The sequence below is a fragment of the Simochromis diagramma genome, unplaced genomic scaffold, assembly GCF_900408965.1.
Source record: "Simochromis diagramma unplaced genomic scaffold, fSimDia1.1 OVJJ01000097.1, whole genome shotgun sequence".
NCBI classification, from domain to species: Eukaryota; Metazoa; Chordata; class Actinopteri; order Cichliformes; family Cichlidae; genus Simochromis; species Simochromis diagramma.
Window position 1 is genome coordinate 1,275,695 of NW_024387319.1, and position 14,742 is coordinate 1,290,436.

Consider the following 14,742-nt stretch of genomic DNA (forward strand, 5'->3'; position numbering starts at 1 on the left):
CCACAACACGGCAAATCTCCGTTAACGAGCTACCGCCGATCGCTCCGTGCATGGGGCTAGACGGCAAACACGTTAACGAGCTAACTGCGCTAACACACTAGTTCACACCAATGTAATTGAGCATTGCATGGCACATCCAACATACTGTTTTACTTTAGTCCATGACTCGCTTACCTTCAGGATCATACGTCACATGAAAACCAAAATAATTCCAAACGCCAGATCTGAATGTTGCAAGTAGAGCTTAACTTCTGTCTCGCTAGCTTGCCCTGCGCTCTTCCTTCTGACTATGCTGTCTGTGTTGAGCACTCAGTGGATCTGCGCTCGACAGTGCAGCCTAGGCGGAGTAGTCGAACACAGATTCACTGAGCGCTCAACACAGACAGCATCGTCAGAAGGAAAATTGATAAAATAAATTACAAATGTTGTATTGTTCGATACATATGCGTACCGAACCGAAAGCACTGTATCGAACGGTTCAATATCGATACGAATATCGTTGCACCCCTAATATATATATATATATATATATATATATACAGTGATGCCGGTAACGCGTTGCTTAGTAACGCGTTACTCCGAATATGACCACTTTTTCAGTAACGACTAATCTAACGCGTTACTATTTCCATAACAGTAGTCAGATTAAAGTTACTTGTCCAAACCACTGTGCGTTACTATTTTTTTAAGCAAAAAGATTTGGTTTCTTCTTTTCGTCTCAGCGGATGACAAACGCATACGTGTCGTGAAACGTCACATAAGCGACAGGTCACGTTTCCCGCTCACAAGCAGCCAGCGACGTAAAAAAGTGTAAACAACAATGGAGGGAGAGAGATGTTCGTTCTTTAGCTGGAAATATGGTCACTATTTTGAGTTTCTGTTAACTAAAGATTTAAATATTAAGGTTCGTTGTACACTCTGTGTTGGCGAAAAAGTGTTATCTACCTTCAAAAACACTACGTCAAACTTAAAGAAACATTTGGAGTCGCAGCACAGCACAGTCAAACTCACAGAGAGAGTCCCACCAAGTGGTCCGAAGCAGAGAGCCGTGACTTCCGCAGAAGGTCCTACACCCCCCAAACAACAAAAGTTGGACTTTGGTGCAAAACCAGTAAGTGATGAAGAATTGAAGAAGTTGGTCGCGCAGTATATTGTAGAAGAAATGCTACCTATAAACACTGTTGACTCGCCCTCGTTTCGTGCCATAATAAAAAAGATCCCTACTTCTGTTAATGCCGAGCTGCCTCACCGAACGACTTTTACTTCTTACTTGGAGAAGGAGTTTACAGAAATGGAGAGAAATTTGAAGGCCACACTGAATGAGATTGACTTTGTTTCAACTACCGCGGATATTTGGACTGCTAACAACAGAAGCTATATGGGAGTAATGCTCCACTGGATCAGTAGAACCACATTAGAGCGTCACAAGGTTGCATTAGCATGTAGGCGAATTCGTGGTAGACACACGTATGATGTCACTGGTACAGAAATCGAAAACATCCACTCCTCTTATGGATTACTCAACAAAGTAGTTGCAACAGTTACTGATAATGGATCCAACTTTGTTAAGGCGTTTCAAGTTTATCATCCTGTCACGGAGTCCGATGATGAGACGGAGGAGGAAGAGTCCAGCCCCAAAGACGATGATGTCACTTTTTCTGATCTGTCAGAAATCCTCTCGGCTGAGAATGAAAGTGATGGTCAGCTGTCTCTTCCCCCGCACCGCAGGTGTGCTTCGCACACCATCAACATAATTTGCACACGTGATGTGGAGAAACATTTAACAACCAATGCAGAGAGCAGGGCTGTGTATAGGAGCAGCACAGCAAAATGCACAGCTCTTTGGACCAAATCGAGTAGATCTACACTTGCATCAGAAACAGTGGAAGAAATCAGCAAAAGAAAGCTCCTAATACCAACATCCACAAGGTGGAATTCCTTTTTTGATGCTGTAAAGAGAATTGCAGAAATCCCCATGGGTGAGCTGAATACTCTGTGCACAAAGCTAGGACTGAAGTGCTTCAAAGATCAAGAATACCAGTTCCTGCATGAGTACTGCATGGCCATGAAACCTCTGACTGCAGCACTGGACATTTTACAAGGCGACTGTCCATATGGAACTTTACTACCAACACTTGAAGTTCTGATGCAGAAGACCCAGGCTGTGAAAGATGACCTCTCCAGGATGACTGCAGGCCTTCCAGATGCCATTGTACAGGTACGCTCTATCTTGAAATTAGTCAGATTTTTTGCTTCATACAATTCACAAACATGGAACAGAATATTAATTATCATTGAAAAATAAGATTAAAACAATTAAAATGTTTACAAGTAACCTAAAACAAAATAAACCCATAATACTGATCTCATATTAGGCATGGTTTGCAAATAATTCAATAACATAATAAATTGTAGGCATAAAAATATCAATTATGTTTTTTAGGCTATTCAGACTCGTTTCGCCGGTGTGCTGGATGACAAAGATGCCCTTCTTGCAGCTGCCAGTTGTCCAAAATTCAAACTCCGATGGCTGAGAGATGCAGGAAGGAGGGAGCGAGTAAAACAGCTTCTGACAGCAGAGTGTTGCACCACTGCTCCTCTGGCAAAAAACCCTGCCAGTGTGCCCAGTGCTACTACATCTAGCAGCCAAGGTGAGATGGACTTTTTCACTTTTGAGGCAGAGCCAGAGGAGGAGACCTATTCTGCAGAAAAAGAAGTCATGGACTACCTGATGTCAGGCTACGACCTTCAGATTCTGCATAAATTTTCAAGCATAAAGACAATTTTTTTAAAGTATAACACTCCAACCCCATCAAGTGCTCCTGTGGAGCGACTTTTTAGTCTGGGAGGTTTGGTGCTCACGCCTAAAAGAAATCGACTTTCTGACAAAAGGTTTGAGAAGCTTCTGTTAATGAGGTACAACCACTGGTTTACTCGCTCCACTCTACTGTTTCCCCCATAACATGCGATGACAACATATACTGAAAAAACAGAGAATGGGGAATCCAATTTAAATAATTCAATTACTTGTAAATAGTTAAGTTTATCAAAGTCACTTAATAAACTTATTAAAGTTTTCAAGTTGATTAACTTAAAACAATTACCTGCAAGGAAGTAAGGCAATTTAAGTTGGACCTGCAGTCTCTTTTTTTTTTTTTTTTTTTTTCATAAGATTAGTCCAAAGTTACAAAAGCGGACAATAGTGCTTACATGTGGATGGTATAAAAAGTATCTTAAGGGAAGTCAAGAAAGACTCTTTGTTTGTTTGTTTGTTTTTTTATAAAAAGTATTTATGTTAAGTGAAGTAACAAAACTGTCTTTATTTTCATACAAACAAGTATTTCTGTCAGGAAAAAAGTTAAGTTCAACTTCAAATGTCAGGAGATATATTGTTGACATTACTGTTAAAATACACTTCCAATAAAGTGAGTATTGGCAAAATCGGTTGATTTTTTTATGTTGAGGCAGTGGGGAGTGTTATTGGCAGCTTCTGAAAGTAACTAATAAAGTAACTAGTAATCTAACTTAGTTACTTTAAAAATAAAGTAATCAGTAAAGTAACTAAGTTACTTTTGGAAGGAGTAATCAGTAGTCCGTAATATATTACTTTTTCAAAGTAACTGTGGCAACACTGTATATATATAAATAATGTTCTTCCTCTACACCCCCCCCCCATTTTTGCACATGTCGAGGAGCGTGTCAGGCTACATTTCACTGTGTGTTATACTTGTATAACTATGCATGTGACAAATAATAAAGAACCTTGAACCTTGAGAAGTGCGTTGAAGTTCCACAAAGTGATGAATGAAGGACATGCATATTGTATTGAAGAAATAAGTGATGAGAATGCTCTTATTTGCATTTACAAGCTCACCTATGTCAGACCTTTTGATAAACAAAGTTCTAATGAAAGTGAGAACATGTACACTGTTACATCTTTCAGAAAATGTTTTGAAATTGTGGTGCACAGTTCAGAATAAAAGTTTCTTAAAAACCATTGCATCTTTTTAGTAAATGTTTATTTCCAAAAGAAATTTCTAGAAGTTCAGAACAGTAAAATTCCCGCTTTTTAGAATTAATTAGAAGATAACTCTTACGTAGTTAAACTAAAATAGTCTTTGAGAGTTAATATATAAACTCTTAACACCTAGTTAGCATTAGTAAGTGTTAAATTATCAACTCCAGACAGATTTGGTGTTTAACACTGAATCAGAGTTAACGTACCAACTCTCCAAAAAGAGTTAGATTAACACTCTCTGGTGTGGACGCATATAGACACTTTAATAGTGTTGAAATCAAATCTGACAGTGTTAATTTGGACACGCTGGATTTGCTGTGTAGAATGAACAAATGCAATTATAGTCGGGTTTACCTGTGAAAAAAAAAAGCTTTAAACCTTCAAATATTCAAGTGAGTAAAAATATCTGATCAATGACAAGTGGAAAGAACTTCTGCCGTTGATATGCAAAACTAAATAAAGTCCAACATTCAATCCACAACATGATTAAAAACATTCTTCTTCTCCCAAATCACCAAGAGCTGCACATTAACCACCACAATATATTTTTATTCTCTGTGCTTTCAAATATGAACACTGTTTACTTTCATCTCAGTTTCATTAGTTTTTGTTAACATCTTCCTGTGCATCACTTTACAGCAGCCACACTCATTAAAATGAGACTTTGTAGGAGTTCACTTCCTCTCATGTGTTCATCCACAGCACCTGGACAATAAAGTTATAGTGACCCTGATACTGCAGCAGATCGCTCTGATTCCCTGTTATCACTTCAAATAGAAATGAGGCTGTAGAGGTTTGGTGCAGGCAGAAAAACAGCTGCAGGGACAATGAAAAGACTTTTCTGCTCCAACTTCTCCCAGCATGCTGAGCTAATGATTAGTTGGTGTTTTTCTCCAAACACTCTCTCACTCTTCTCTCAACGTGTTCACAATAAACTGTGAACAGACACCGAGGAGAGCAGCAGAAGACCTCATTCAGGAGCTAAACTCAACATGAACTGAACTCACAGTAAAGTTAGCTCGGTGCTTACCTTTAGATGAGCCCACAAACCGAGAGAAACTCCGCGATGAAGCTGCAACTCTTTCCAAACACAGGAAACAGATCAGGGAGCAGAGACCCACGTGGTTCACGCTGATCTCAGCTACGATCCAGGAGACAAGGGTGGGCAGATCGATGCAGATACCGATCCAAACGTTGGTAGTGGTATATGATCGACATTTTAGTTTGTTTCTCTCCTCTAAGTTCACTACCTTACTCCCGTTTCGTGAAAAAGGAGCTCTCTCTGCTCGACTCCTCTTCCCTGCACACACGCTTTGCTCCGCCCCTTCTTCCTGCTCTGCTGTGATTCGTTACTTTGCGGTCACGTGACGCAGCTGCGCTTCGCAAGTAGGTGAGGTACATCCTATTTCCTTCTATTAATCTTTTTTCCTGGCCTTGACGAAAACTTCATCACTGGTAGGAGAATTGCTAAGGACTCAGTAGAAGAGAAGAGCGGTGCTGCGAATTTGAACAGTCTTACTATTGTCTCTCCTAAACAATAGGTGAAGATGGACTACAAAATGTGCATCTTTTGTTGTAACTGCTGTTTTATTGTCATTTAAATGTGAAGAGTTTCTGGAAAATAATATGGAAAGGTTATACAAAGGTTAGAATTTTAAAGAAGGAATGGTCATTTGACATTTCGACGGCTAAAAAGAGACACTGTATCAGTTTGTTACTTAAAGTCATGAACAGGAGTATTTCTACTGCATGTTTTTTTTTTTTGTTTAAAGTGCCACGTGCTTGACCTCAGTATGACCTGAATTTAGAACAGAAAAAGAAAGGTCATATATTACTGAGTTTAGTCATCCATAAAATCATCACATTCAATGTAAGATTAAGGTTAACTATTGAACTATTCTAAAGTAAAGGCTTTAAAAACAAGTTGACGCAAGGGGTTCTTCGCTATTAAACATTTGCACATAAATAAGTGACATAATGTCCATAATGTCCAGTACTTACTTTTAAAAGTTTACTCTTCAGTCAATCCGTTTCAGAGAGCCGCCGTTTTTTTCCCAAAAAATTATCCGCACCCACCACTGCACAAGGAATTGTGGGATATGTTGGGCCACGAAGGCTACACTGGACCCAGCCTTCAAATCTTGGGAAAAGAAGAGGGCAATTGGAGGACTTTTTTAATTGGGACGATCTTTGTCACATCGCTGTGACGTAATCGGCCTTAAAACGCTGCATTTAAGGCTGCAGACCTTGAATTGGGATAAAGTCTTTGTCTTTAAGACATTCCTGCAGTTTAACTATTTGTTGTGTGTTGGCTTCATGGATAGAAAAAGTTGGGCGTCATCTAAGAAAAGCACGAAAAAGACTTAACAATGTGGTGTATGCTGTACAGTGCAGCGAGGAATGCCCAGACCTCTACATTGGAGAGACCAAACAGCCACTTCACAAGCGCATGGCACAACACAGAAGAGCCACCTCCACAGGACAAGACTCAGCAGTCCATCTGCATCTTAAGGATAAAGGACACTCTTTCAAGGATGCCAATGTTCACATTTTGGACAGAGAGGACAGATGGTTTGAAAGAGGAGTGAAAGAAGCCATCTATGTCCACTGTGAGCGACCAGAGGCGGTGGTTTACGACACCAACTCTCTGCCATCTATAATCCAGTTTTGAGTTCCCTCCCTAGACGCCTTAACGCCCACTTACATCCTGGACCATCTGACCTCAGGAATTCGCATGGTAAGGTGGGGCCAGGTTTCACAATGAGCTCACCCGAAACTCTGGCTGATTGTGACCCACAGCCAGTTTCACACCTTGTCTCAGGCGATTAGAGGATCATCAGGGGGTCCTTTTGTCCCTCTGTGGGGGGTTACTCCCACTAGGTTTATATCTGGGACTCTCCACCATTTGATCTTAGAACTGAAGAAGCTTCTCGGATGAGAGGTGAAACGTCTTCAAGTAACTTAAAGAAGTCCAGACCCTTTTCTTTCCAAGCTCCTTAGACTACGATGACCTGGATGACTGAGAACCTTCACAGACATTATTGTATTTACCAACATCAAGAAGTCACAAGCAAAGAAAGATCACACAATGGTGCATGTTTAAACAAGGAGAGTTTACTGGTCAAAATTATTTATTAAAGAAATAAACAACATTTTTTTAACCACCAAAAAATACACATTTAAAGCAACACAATGGCGGCCCAATATCTTATGTTTATGTCAGAACCGGTGCCATTATGGAAAAAGTTGGCGGTACCCATCCGGTAATAGATACTGGATGGGTACCGGTATCTATTATGTGGATACTGGTACCCATCCCTACTCAGAACTGACAATGGTGGGGAATACACATCTAAAGAGTTTCAAGAATATTTGAAAGCTCAAGGCATCCACCATGAAGTGACTGTGCCACATACACTGCAGCAAAATTGTGTTGCAGAGAGAAAAAACAAAACTCTAGTGGAATCAGCTAGAAGTATGCCATCACATGCAAAGTTGCTAAACACATTCTGGGCAGAAGCTGTTGCTACTGCAGCTTACATACAGAATAGGCTCCCAACATCTGCTTAAAAGAATGAAACACCCTATCAGAGATGGTATGGAAAAAAACAGACATTAGTCATATGAAAGACAGGAAAGACAAACAAGTACTGAGGAGACTGTCGCCAGTGAGGCTACAAAAGGAGATTAGCGGATCAGAAGACCTCCAAAGAGATATGGATTTGAGGAGTTTGCTGACGTAGTTACAGTTGACCATTATGCAAACATCTGTTGTGTCACAGAACCAAATACACTGGAAGAGGCAATGTCAAGTCCAAATGCAAAGGAGTGGAAAGAAGCAGCTGATTTGGAATATGAGTCACTGCTGGAAAATGGCACATGGGATTTAGTGGCTCTACCAAAGGATTGCAAAGCAGTTGGATCAAAATGGATCTTTAAAGTTAAGCATCACAGTGATGCACAAGTGGGAAGATTCAAGTGCAGACTTAATGCCAAAGGCTATTCACAGATTTATGGTGCAGACTATGATGAAACATTCTCTCCGGTTGTACGATTTGGTTCAATTCGTACTTTATCATTTGCTGTGCAAAACAATCTAAATGTGCTTCAAATGGATGTTGTGACTGCATTCTTGAATGGACACCTGGAAGAGGAAATCTACATGAGCAGCCAGAGGGTTACATCAAACCTGGGCAGGAACATCTAGTGTGCAAACTAGACAAGTCAATATATGGACTGAAGCAGTCTCCACGTTGCTGGAGCAAAGCTTTTACAGAGTTTATGAAAAGCATTGGTTTTACACAGAGTACTTCAGATCAGTGTGTGTTTGTTAGAACAGGTCAGGAGTTGGAAATATTGGCTGTGTATGTTGATGATCTGATTTTGATTACCGAATCAACAGAGAGCACGAAGAACTTAAAGGACACTCTGAGGAAACACTACAAAATGAAGGACATGGCTGAGCTATCCTACATTCTGGGCATCTCAGTGGTCCAAGACAAGGACAAAAACCATGTTGTGCTTCATCAGAGACAGTTTACTGAAAACATACTACAAAAGTATGGAATGGACAGTGCAAATCCAGTAGAAATTCCAGCTAACACAAATGTCAAATAAAGAAAGAGTGATGACGTCAGTCAACCTGTAAACCCAAGCATGTATCAGTCAATGGTTGGAAGTTTATTGTATGCTGCCATGGCCACACGACCAGATATTGCACAAGCAATGGGTGTGGTGTCAAGGTTCAATCATATTATGTTCATTTGTGACGCATGAAGGGGCGTAACCCTGATGAATGAAACCATTCTGAATTGAGCTGTTCGGGGAAGATCGATGCTGGTGTTGCAGTATACATCTTCCCACGCATGTACTCAATAAATCATTGTTTGACTGAACTCTTCTGGGCCTCTGTTGGTTTGTTCCATTGCTCAACATTTTCGAACTCAGGACAACAGGCATCTCCAAAAACGTTGGAGCACTTATGCAAATATGTGATGTCTTGATAAATCAAGCAGATATTTGAAGTTTATACAGCACCATTCTTGCATGAAAATATCTTAAAAGTAAATTTTGTGACCCAGAAAAAGTAATATTTCAAACTCCACCACTCTGCGTTCCTCCACCACTGCCTCGTTTGAGTTTTGGAAGAAATAGATTCTGGGATATTGCATTTTGTCATTTCGAGCTGATTGGAGACCAAAACAGACAATAAGATTTTTTTTGCATCCAAGTCTGTCATTGTATGGTTTTGTGGCACACATATAACGGTGTACAGAAATGTTGAGAGCGCAAGCAACACATTGCGAGCAAGCGCAAATGGAAAAACTGAGCGAGAGGGGCTGCTGTTGTGTGTGTGTATGGATAATAGCAAACACTGAAATTAGGGCTGCCACGATTAGTCAACTAGTCATGATTACGTCGATGACTGATTTAATAGTCGACGCGTCGTTTGAAGCTTTGTGAGATCACAAAAGACGCAGGAATAAGTAGTAGGATTTAAGAGTGTAATCACGGACTGAAACAGAAGATGTCAGCACTGCATGTACAAGGGTGCCAGCTGCCGTTAAACCACGAAGAAGAAGAAGCAGCTGTGTCCCAGAATTCATAGCGCAGCCCAGCTCAGTTTCCAACAATGGCGGCAGCTAGTTAGTTTTAATATTATTCTTATTATTCTTTCTGGGTCACAAAATAAACGTTTAACATATTTTCAGGCGAGAATGTAGCTGTGTAAACCTCAAATATCTGCTCAGTTTATCAAGACACCACATATTTTCAAAAGCGCTCCAACGTCTGTTACCCACTAGCTCGATAGCTAGCCGGGGGCAAAGCTCACTAGAGCCCGTGAGAACACCGGACTCCCGGCAAATCGTTTTCAAACCCACTGCCGTCTTTTGCTACTCAGGTTAAACATGATATATGAGTCACTTAGATAACTTAAAAATGTTATTGTTTGGCTTTTTTTTTGTATTTTATTTATTCCTGAGTAAATCGGTTTGGCTGAGATTAAAGTTATAGTTTTTACACAGCTGAATAAACGTCAAGCAGACAGCTGATCATCAGAAGTGTGAGATGCTCGAGAATTTACTCCGGTGTCCCATACCTTAAATACTTAAAGCTGTAAGCTAATGATAGTTATATAAGAGCAGATGAATGCTGGTGCAATAAGCTGTACGTCCAATGGATGCATGATCTGATTAGTCGACTAATTGCAAAAATAATCTGTGACTAGTCGACTATCAAAATAATCGTTTGTGGCAGCCCTAACTGAAATCAATTTTTTGCACGCAGCAATGAATTTTGTTCACTCAAATTTAGCTTTTCTTCGCTCAAAATAAATTTCTCCTCAAAGTGCAACATTTGCACCAGCAAATTGTTTTTACGTGCACTCAGAATAGTGTCACAAAAATAATGCCATATATTGACAGTATTTGGCTCTACATATCTGTGTGAGCAGATTTTCTCTCACATGAAGAGTGTCCTCAGGTAGCTGTCTGAATGCTGGACACTTGCAGACATGTGTCTAAAAAACACAGGGACGGCCATCTTTTCGAGTCACGAGACCGCACAGCAACTAATAACAGAAGAGCAGGAAGAAGGGGGCGGAGGGTGGTACAGCTGATGCAGAACTATCAGATGGGAGAGACGAGTGGGAGAGTTTCGGTTTAAGTGAATTGCTTTTGACTTTGGACTATGAATTTGGATCATGGACTTTGGCAGTTGGCATAAACTGGTATGTGACTGGCTGGAATGGCGTCTCAGGTGAGTGAGGATGATAATGTGGACTTTGGTGAATGGACCCTGGGTTCTAGTGGGGGAAGATCAAGAAGAGGGAGAAGCAGGAAAGAGGATGCTTATATGTTGGGGGCGCAGTCCAGTAAACGGAGTCTTGAAGAGAGCAGTTCGGATGAAGGGTCTAGGGTGGTGTGGAGAAAGACAGTGATGGAGGAATTTAAAGTTATTTGAAATTCAGGTCGGAAGATGAGAATGTGCGATTGAGCCCAATAGCGGTGTCCAGAGAGTTGAAAAAGAAGTTTGGAGAAGTCCAGCTGGCCAAAATTCTCAGGGATGGTAACTTATTGATCGTGGTTAAGACAGAAGAACGAAAAAATAAGGTGTTGGGTGCCGCAAGCATTTGTAAGACGTCTGTAGCAGAGAGAAGGATATTGGGAGGAAATAAAGTTACACGAGGGGTGATTACAGGTATTCCAGTGGACGAGGATCTGGAAAAGCTTAAGCGGTGTATAAATAGTGGTGAGGTCAGTAATGTAAAAAGACTGTTGAAAACAATTAAGGGGAGAGGGTTAGTAGCTTGTCAGTTTTATTGGAATTTCTGGATGCTGTTCTGCCAGATCAACAAAGACCTTTTGCACATACAACAACAATAAACCATGGTTCACTCCTAAACTCCAACATCTTCGTAAGGCCAAGGAGGACGCCTACAGAAGTGGTGACAGGGCCCTGTACAAGCAAGCTAGGAACACACTGACCAAGGAGATCAAAGCAGCTAAAAGCATCTACTCCCAGAAGCTGGAAGAACGGCTCTCAGCCAACGACCCTGCGTCAGTGTGGAGGGGCCTGCAGGAAATCACCAGCTACAGATGCCCCCCACCCACTATTGAAGCAAACAAAGACCTGGCCAACGAGTTAAACACTTTCTATTGCAGGTTTGAGACGGACAGACTCCCACGCCCCACCCTCCCCTCCCCAGGGACATTGCTTCAGACATTGACCCCCCAACACACCTTCCACCTCTCCCCCCTTCACCCTGCCCCTCCCCAATCAAGACTCAACGACCACCCCCACCCTCCCCAATACAGACTCAACGACCACCACCACCCTCTCCAATCCAGACTCAACGACCTCCACCACACCTCTCACCCCCCTTTCCTCCTCCCTGAAACTCAGAATACACACTCAGGATGTGAGCCGACTATTCCAGAAAGAGAAGCCCAGGAAAGCCCCCGGACCAGACGGCGTCTCACCCTCCTGCCTCAAAACCTGTGCTGAACAGCTGGCTCCCATCTTTACTCGCATCTTCAACAGATCCCTGGAGCTGTGTGAAGTTCCCTCCTGCTTCAAACGCTCCACCATCATCCCTGTTCCCAAGAAACCCACCATCACAGGACTGAATGACTACAGACCTGTTGCCTTGACGTCTGTGGTCATGAAATCCTTCGAACGACTGGTGTTAGCCCATCTGAAAGACATTACAGGCCACCAGCTGGACCCTCTGCAGTTTGCCTACCGGGCAAACAGGTCGGTGGATGATGCAGTGAACATGGGGCTGCATTACATCCTGCAACACCTTGACCGCCCGGGAACTTATGCCAGGGTCCTGTTTGTGGACTTTAGTTCGGCTTTTAACACCATTGTGCCTGAACTTCTTTCCTCCAAACTCTCCCAGCTCAGCGTGTCACCAGCTACCTGTCAGTGGATCACCAGCTTCCTGACAGACAGAAAGCAACAAGTGAGGCTGGGGGAGATCACCTCTGAAACCCGGTCCCTCAGTATTGGTGCCCCTCAAGGATGTGTCCTCTCACCACTACTGTTCTCCCTCTACACTAACGACTGCACCTCCAAGAACTCGGCTGTCAAACTCCTAAAGTTTGCAGATGACACCACTGTCATTGGCCTCATTCAAGATGGTGATGAGTCTGCATACTGGCAGGAAGTTGAGCGGCTGGTACTCTGGTGCAGTCAGCCCAATCTGGAGCTGAACACTCTTAAGACTGTAGAGATGACAGTGGACTTCAGGAGACATCCCTCAACTCTGCTCCCCCTCACCATATCAGACAGCCCTGTGTCAACTGTGAAGACCTTCAAGTTCCTGGGTACAACCATCTCCCAGGACCTGAAGTGGGAGACCAACATCAACTCAATCCTCAAAAAGACCCAGCAGAGGATGTACTTCCTGAGACAACTGGGGAAGTACAGTCTCCCACAGGAGCTGCTGATCCAGTTCTACACTGCGGTCATTGAGTCTGTCCTGTGCTCCTCCATCACAGTCTGGTATGGAGCAGCCACTAAACAGGACAGGAGCAGACTGCAGCGGACTGTACGGGCAGCAGAAAGGATCATCAGCGCCCCCCTGCCCTCCATCCAGGATCTGTACCTCTCAAGAACCAGGAAACGGGCAGGGAAAATCATCACAGACCCCTCACACCCTGCACACAGACTTTTTGATCTGCTGCCCTCTGGCAGACGGTACAGAAGCCTGCAGACCAGGACCACCCGACACAGGAACAGTTTCTTTCCCCTCGCCATCTCCCTTCTTAACAGTTGACCTGTCACACTGCTCCCACTGCCAGACTGCAACTGCACCTTATGTACATTTTGTAGTATTTATTCCACCTCATTCATTTCTGTATTTTATGTATATAAGTTTAGATTCGTTATTTATCGTTGGTTTACACAGCTTTGTGTATGTATGTGTAATGTGTGTATATAGACACGTGTGTGTGTGTGTGTGTGTGTGTGTGTGTGTGTGTGTGTGTGTGTGTGTGCGTGTGTGTGTGTGTGATTTACATTGCTGTGCTTGAGAGCCACCATCTACCGGCATAGCTGGACTGGCCATCGGGCATACCGGGCACTTGCCCGGTGGGCCGCTGGCGATTTTTTGTTTTTATGGGCCGATGGATTTTTTTTTTTTTTTTTTAGGAAGGGTATATATAATGAAAGGTGTTGGATTGGCCAATTGGTCATGATCGACTCTGGGCTGGACCAATTACAGCCGAGGAGGCTGGATGCACCCTCCCCCTTGTTTAGCAATCACGTGATTTTCGCGCATTGCATGCCGGGAACTCGTGGCAAAACAATCCAAGTACCGCATCAAATGCAAGCATTTGCAGCACCGGAAAACGTTCATTCTCCGGTTCCAATACCTTCTTGTTTTTTCTATGCCGCACAAAAAAGGAATGTACAAAACAAAAGGAGAACAATGCCGGTCCGTAAAAAGACAGACTCGACGAAAAGACAAAGAAAAGATACGAGGAAAAAATCAAAGGAGTGAAAGGGTCAGACCCTTACGAGCACACAGAGGGACAAAAGACGTCAGCATGCTGCCCAACTTTCACCACGCTCAGATTTATAATTATACGGTTCTTGGAGTGAGTGCATACACTCATGAAGTTTAGTAACTTCAGGTCACTGCAACAAGCCCAGGTACAGTTTACCGACGGATGGGTACAGGACCTTGAAATGCACCGTGTAGAACGAAAGACCATCGTACGAACAAAGGTAAGTTTACCAGTCTCACAAATCGTCGTCATAAATACACATTCGTTAACCGTTTATTAATAGGACCTTTGAGCTCAACGGTAATTAATTAGTAGTGGAAATAATTTCTGGTAGCATTACAGAAATGTGGCAGTGACAATAATATTGTATGTTGTAATCGTACTGGGCAATTAGTGATACAAAACAACTGTTTTACCCTGTGAATAAAAGTATATGTTTTTGTCAATGTACCATAATAACAGAAGCGAAACGCAATATTGTGTCAGGACAATTCACTATTTATGCACAATAAATAAAGGAGCATAGCGCGGCAATTTCTGTTCAGCGCCAGACTTGCTTGTAACCTATAACCTATAAGAAAAATGACATATTAACTACTACAAAACTCTGACCTTTGTAGGAATGCTTGGAGCAGACTAACATGTGAGCTGGAGTGTTCTGAGACGTTATATTTGGTATATCCAGACCATCCGTCGGCTCTTACTTCG

At 42.4% G+C, this 14,742-nt stretch overlaps 1 protein-coding gene across 1 annotated transcript; it reads left to right on the forward strand.

The window, feature by feature from the left end:
• The first annotated feature begins 542 nt into the window (after positions 1-542).
• On the forward strand, positions 543-2,983 carry LOC120717262. The gene is made up of 2 exons (XM_040005186.1): positions 543-2,218; positions 2,444-2,983. The coding sequence occupies exons 1-2, from the start codon at positions 821-823 to the stop codon at positions 2,960-2,962; spliced, it is 1,917 nt and encodes a 638-aa protein (XP_039861120.1). The 5' UTR covers positions 543-820; the 3' UTR covers positions 2,963-2,983.
• The last annotated feature ends 11,759 nt before the right edge of the window (positions 2,984-14,742 follow it).

Excerpts from the sequence above, each read along its gene's own strand:
- LOC120717262 (XM_040005186.1), top strand. The coding sequence starts at position 821 with ATGGAGGGAGAGAGATGTTCGTTCTTTAGCTGGAAATATGGTCACTAT. Across the intron at positions 2,219-2,443 it reads TTCCAGATGCCATTGTACAG|GCTATTCAGACTCGTTTCGC; the intron begins GTACGCTCTATC and ends TATGTTTTTTAG.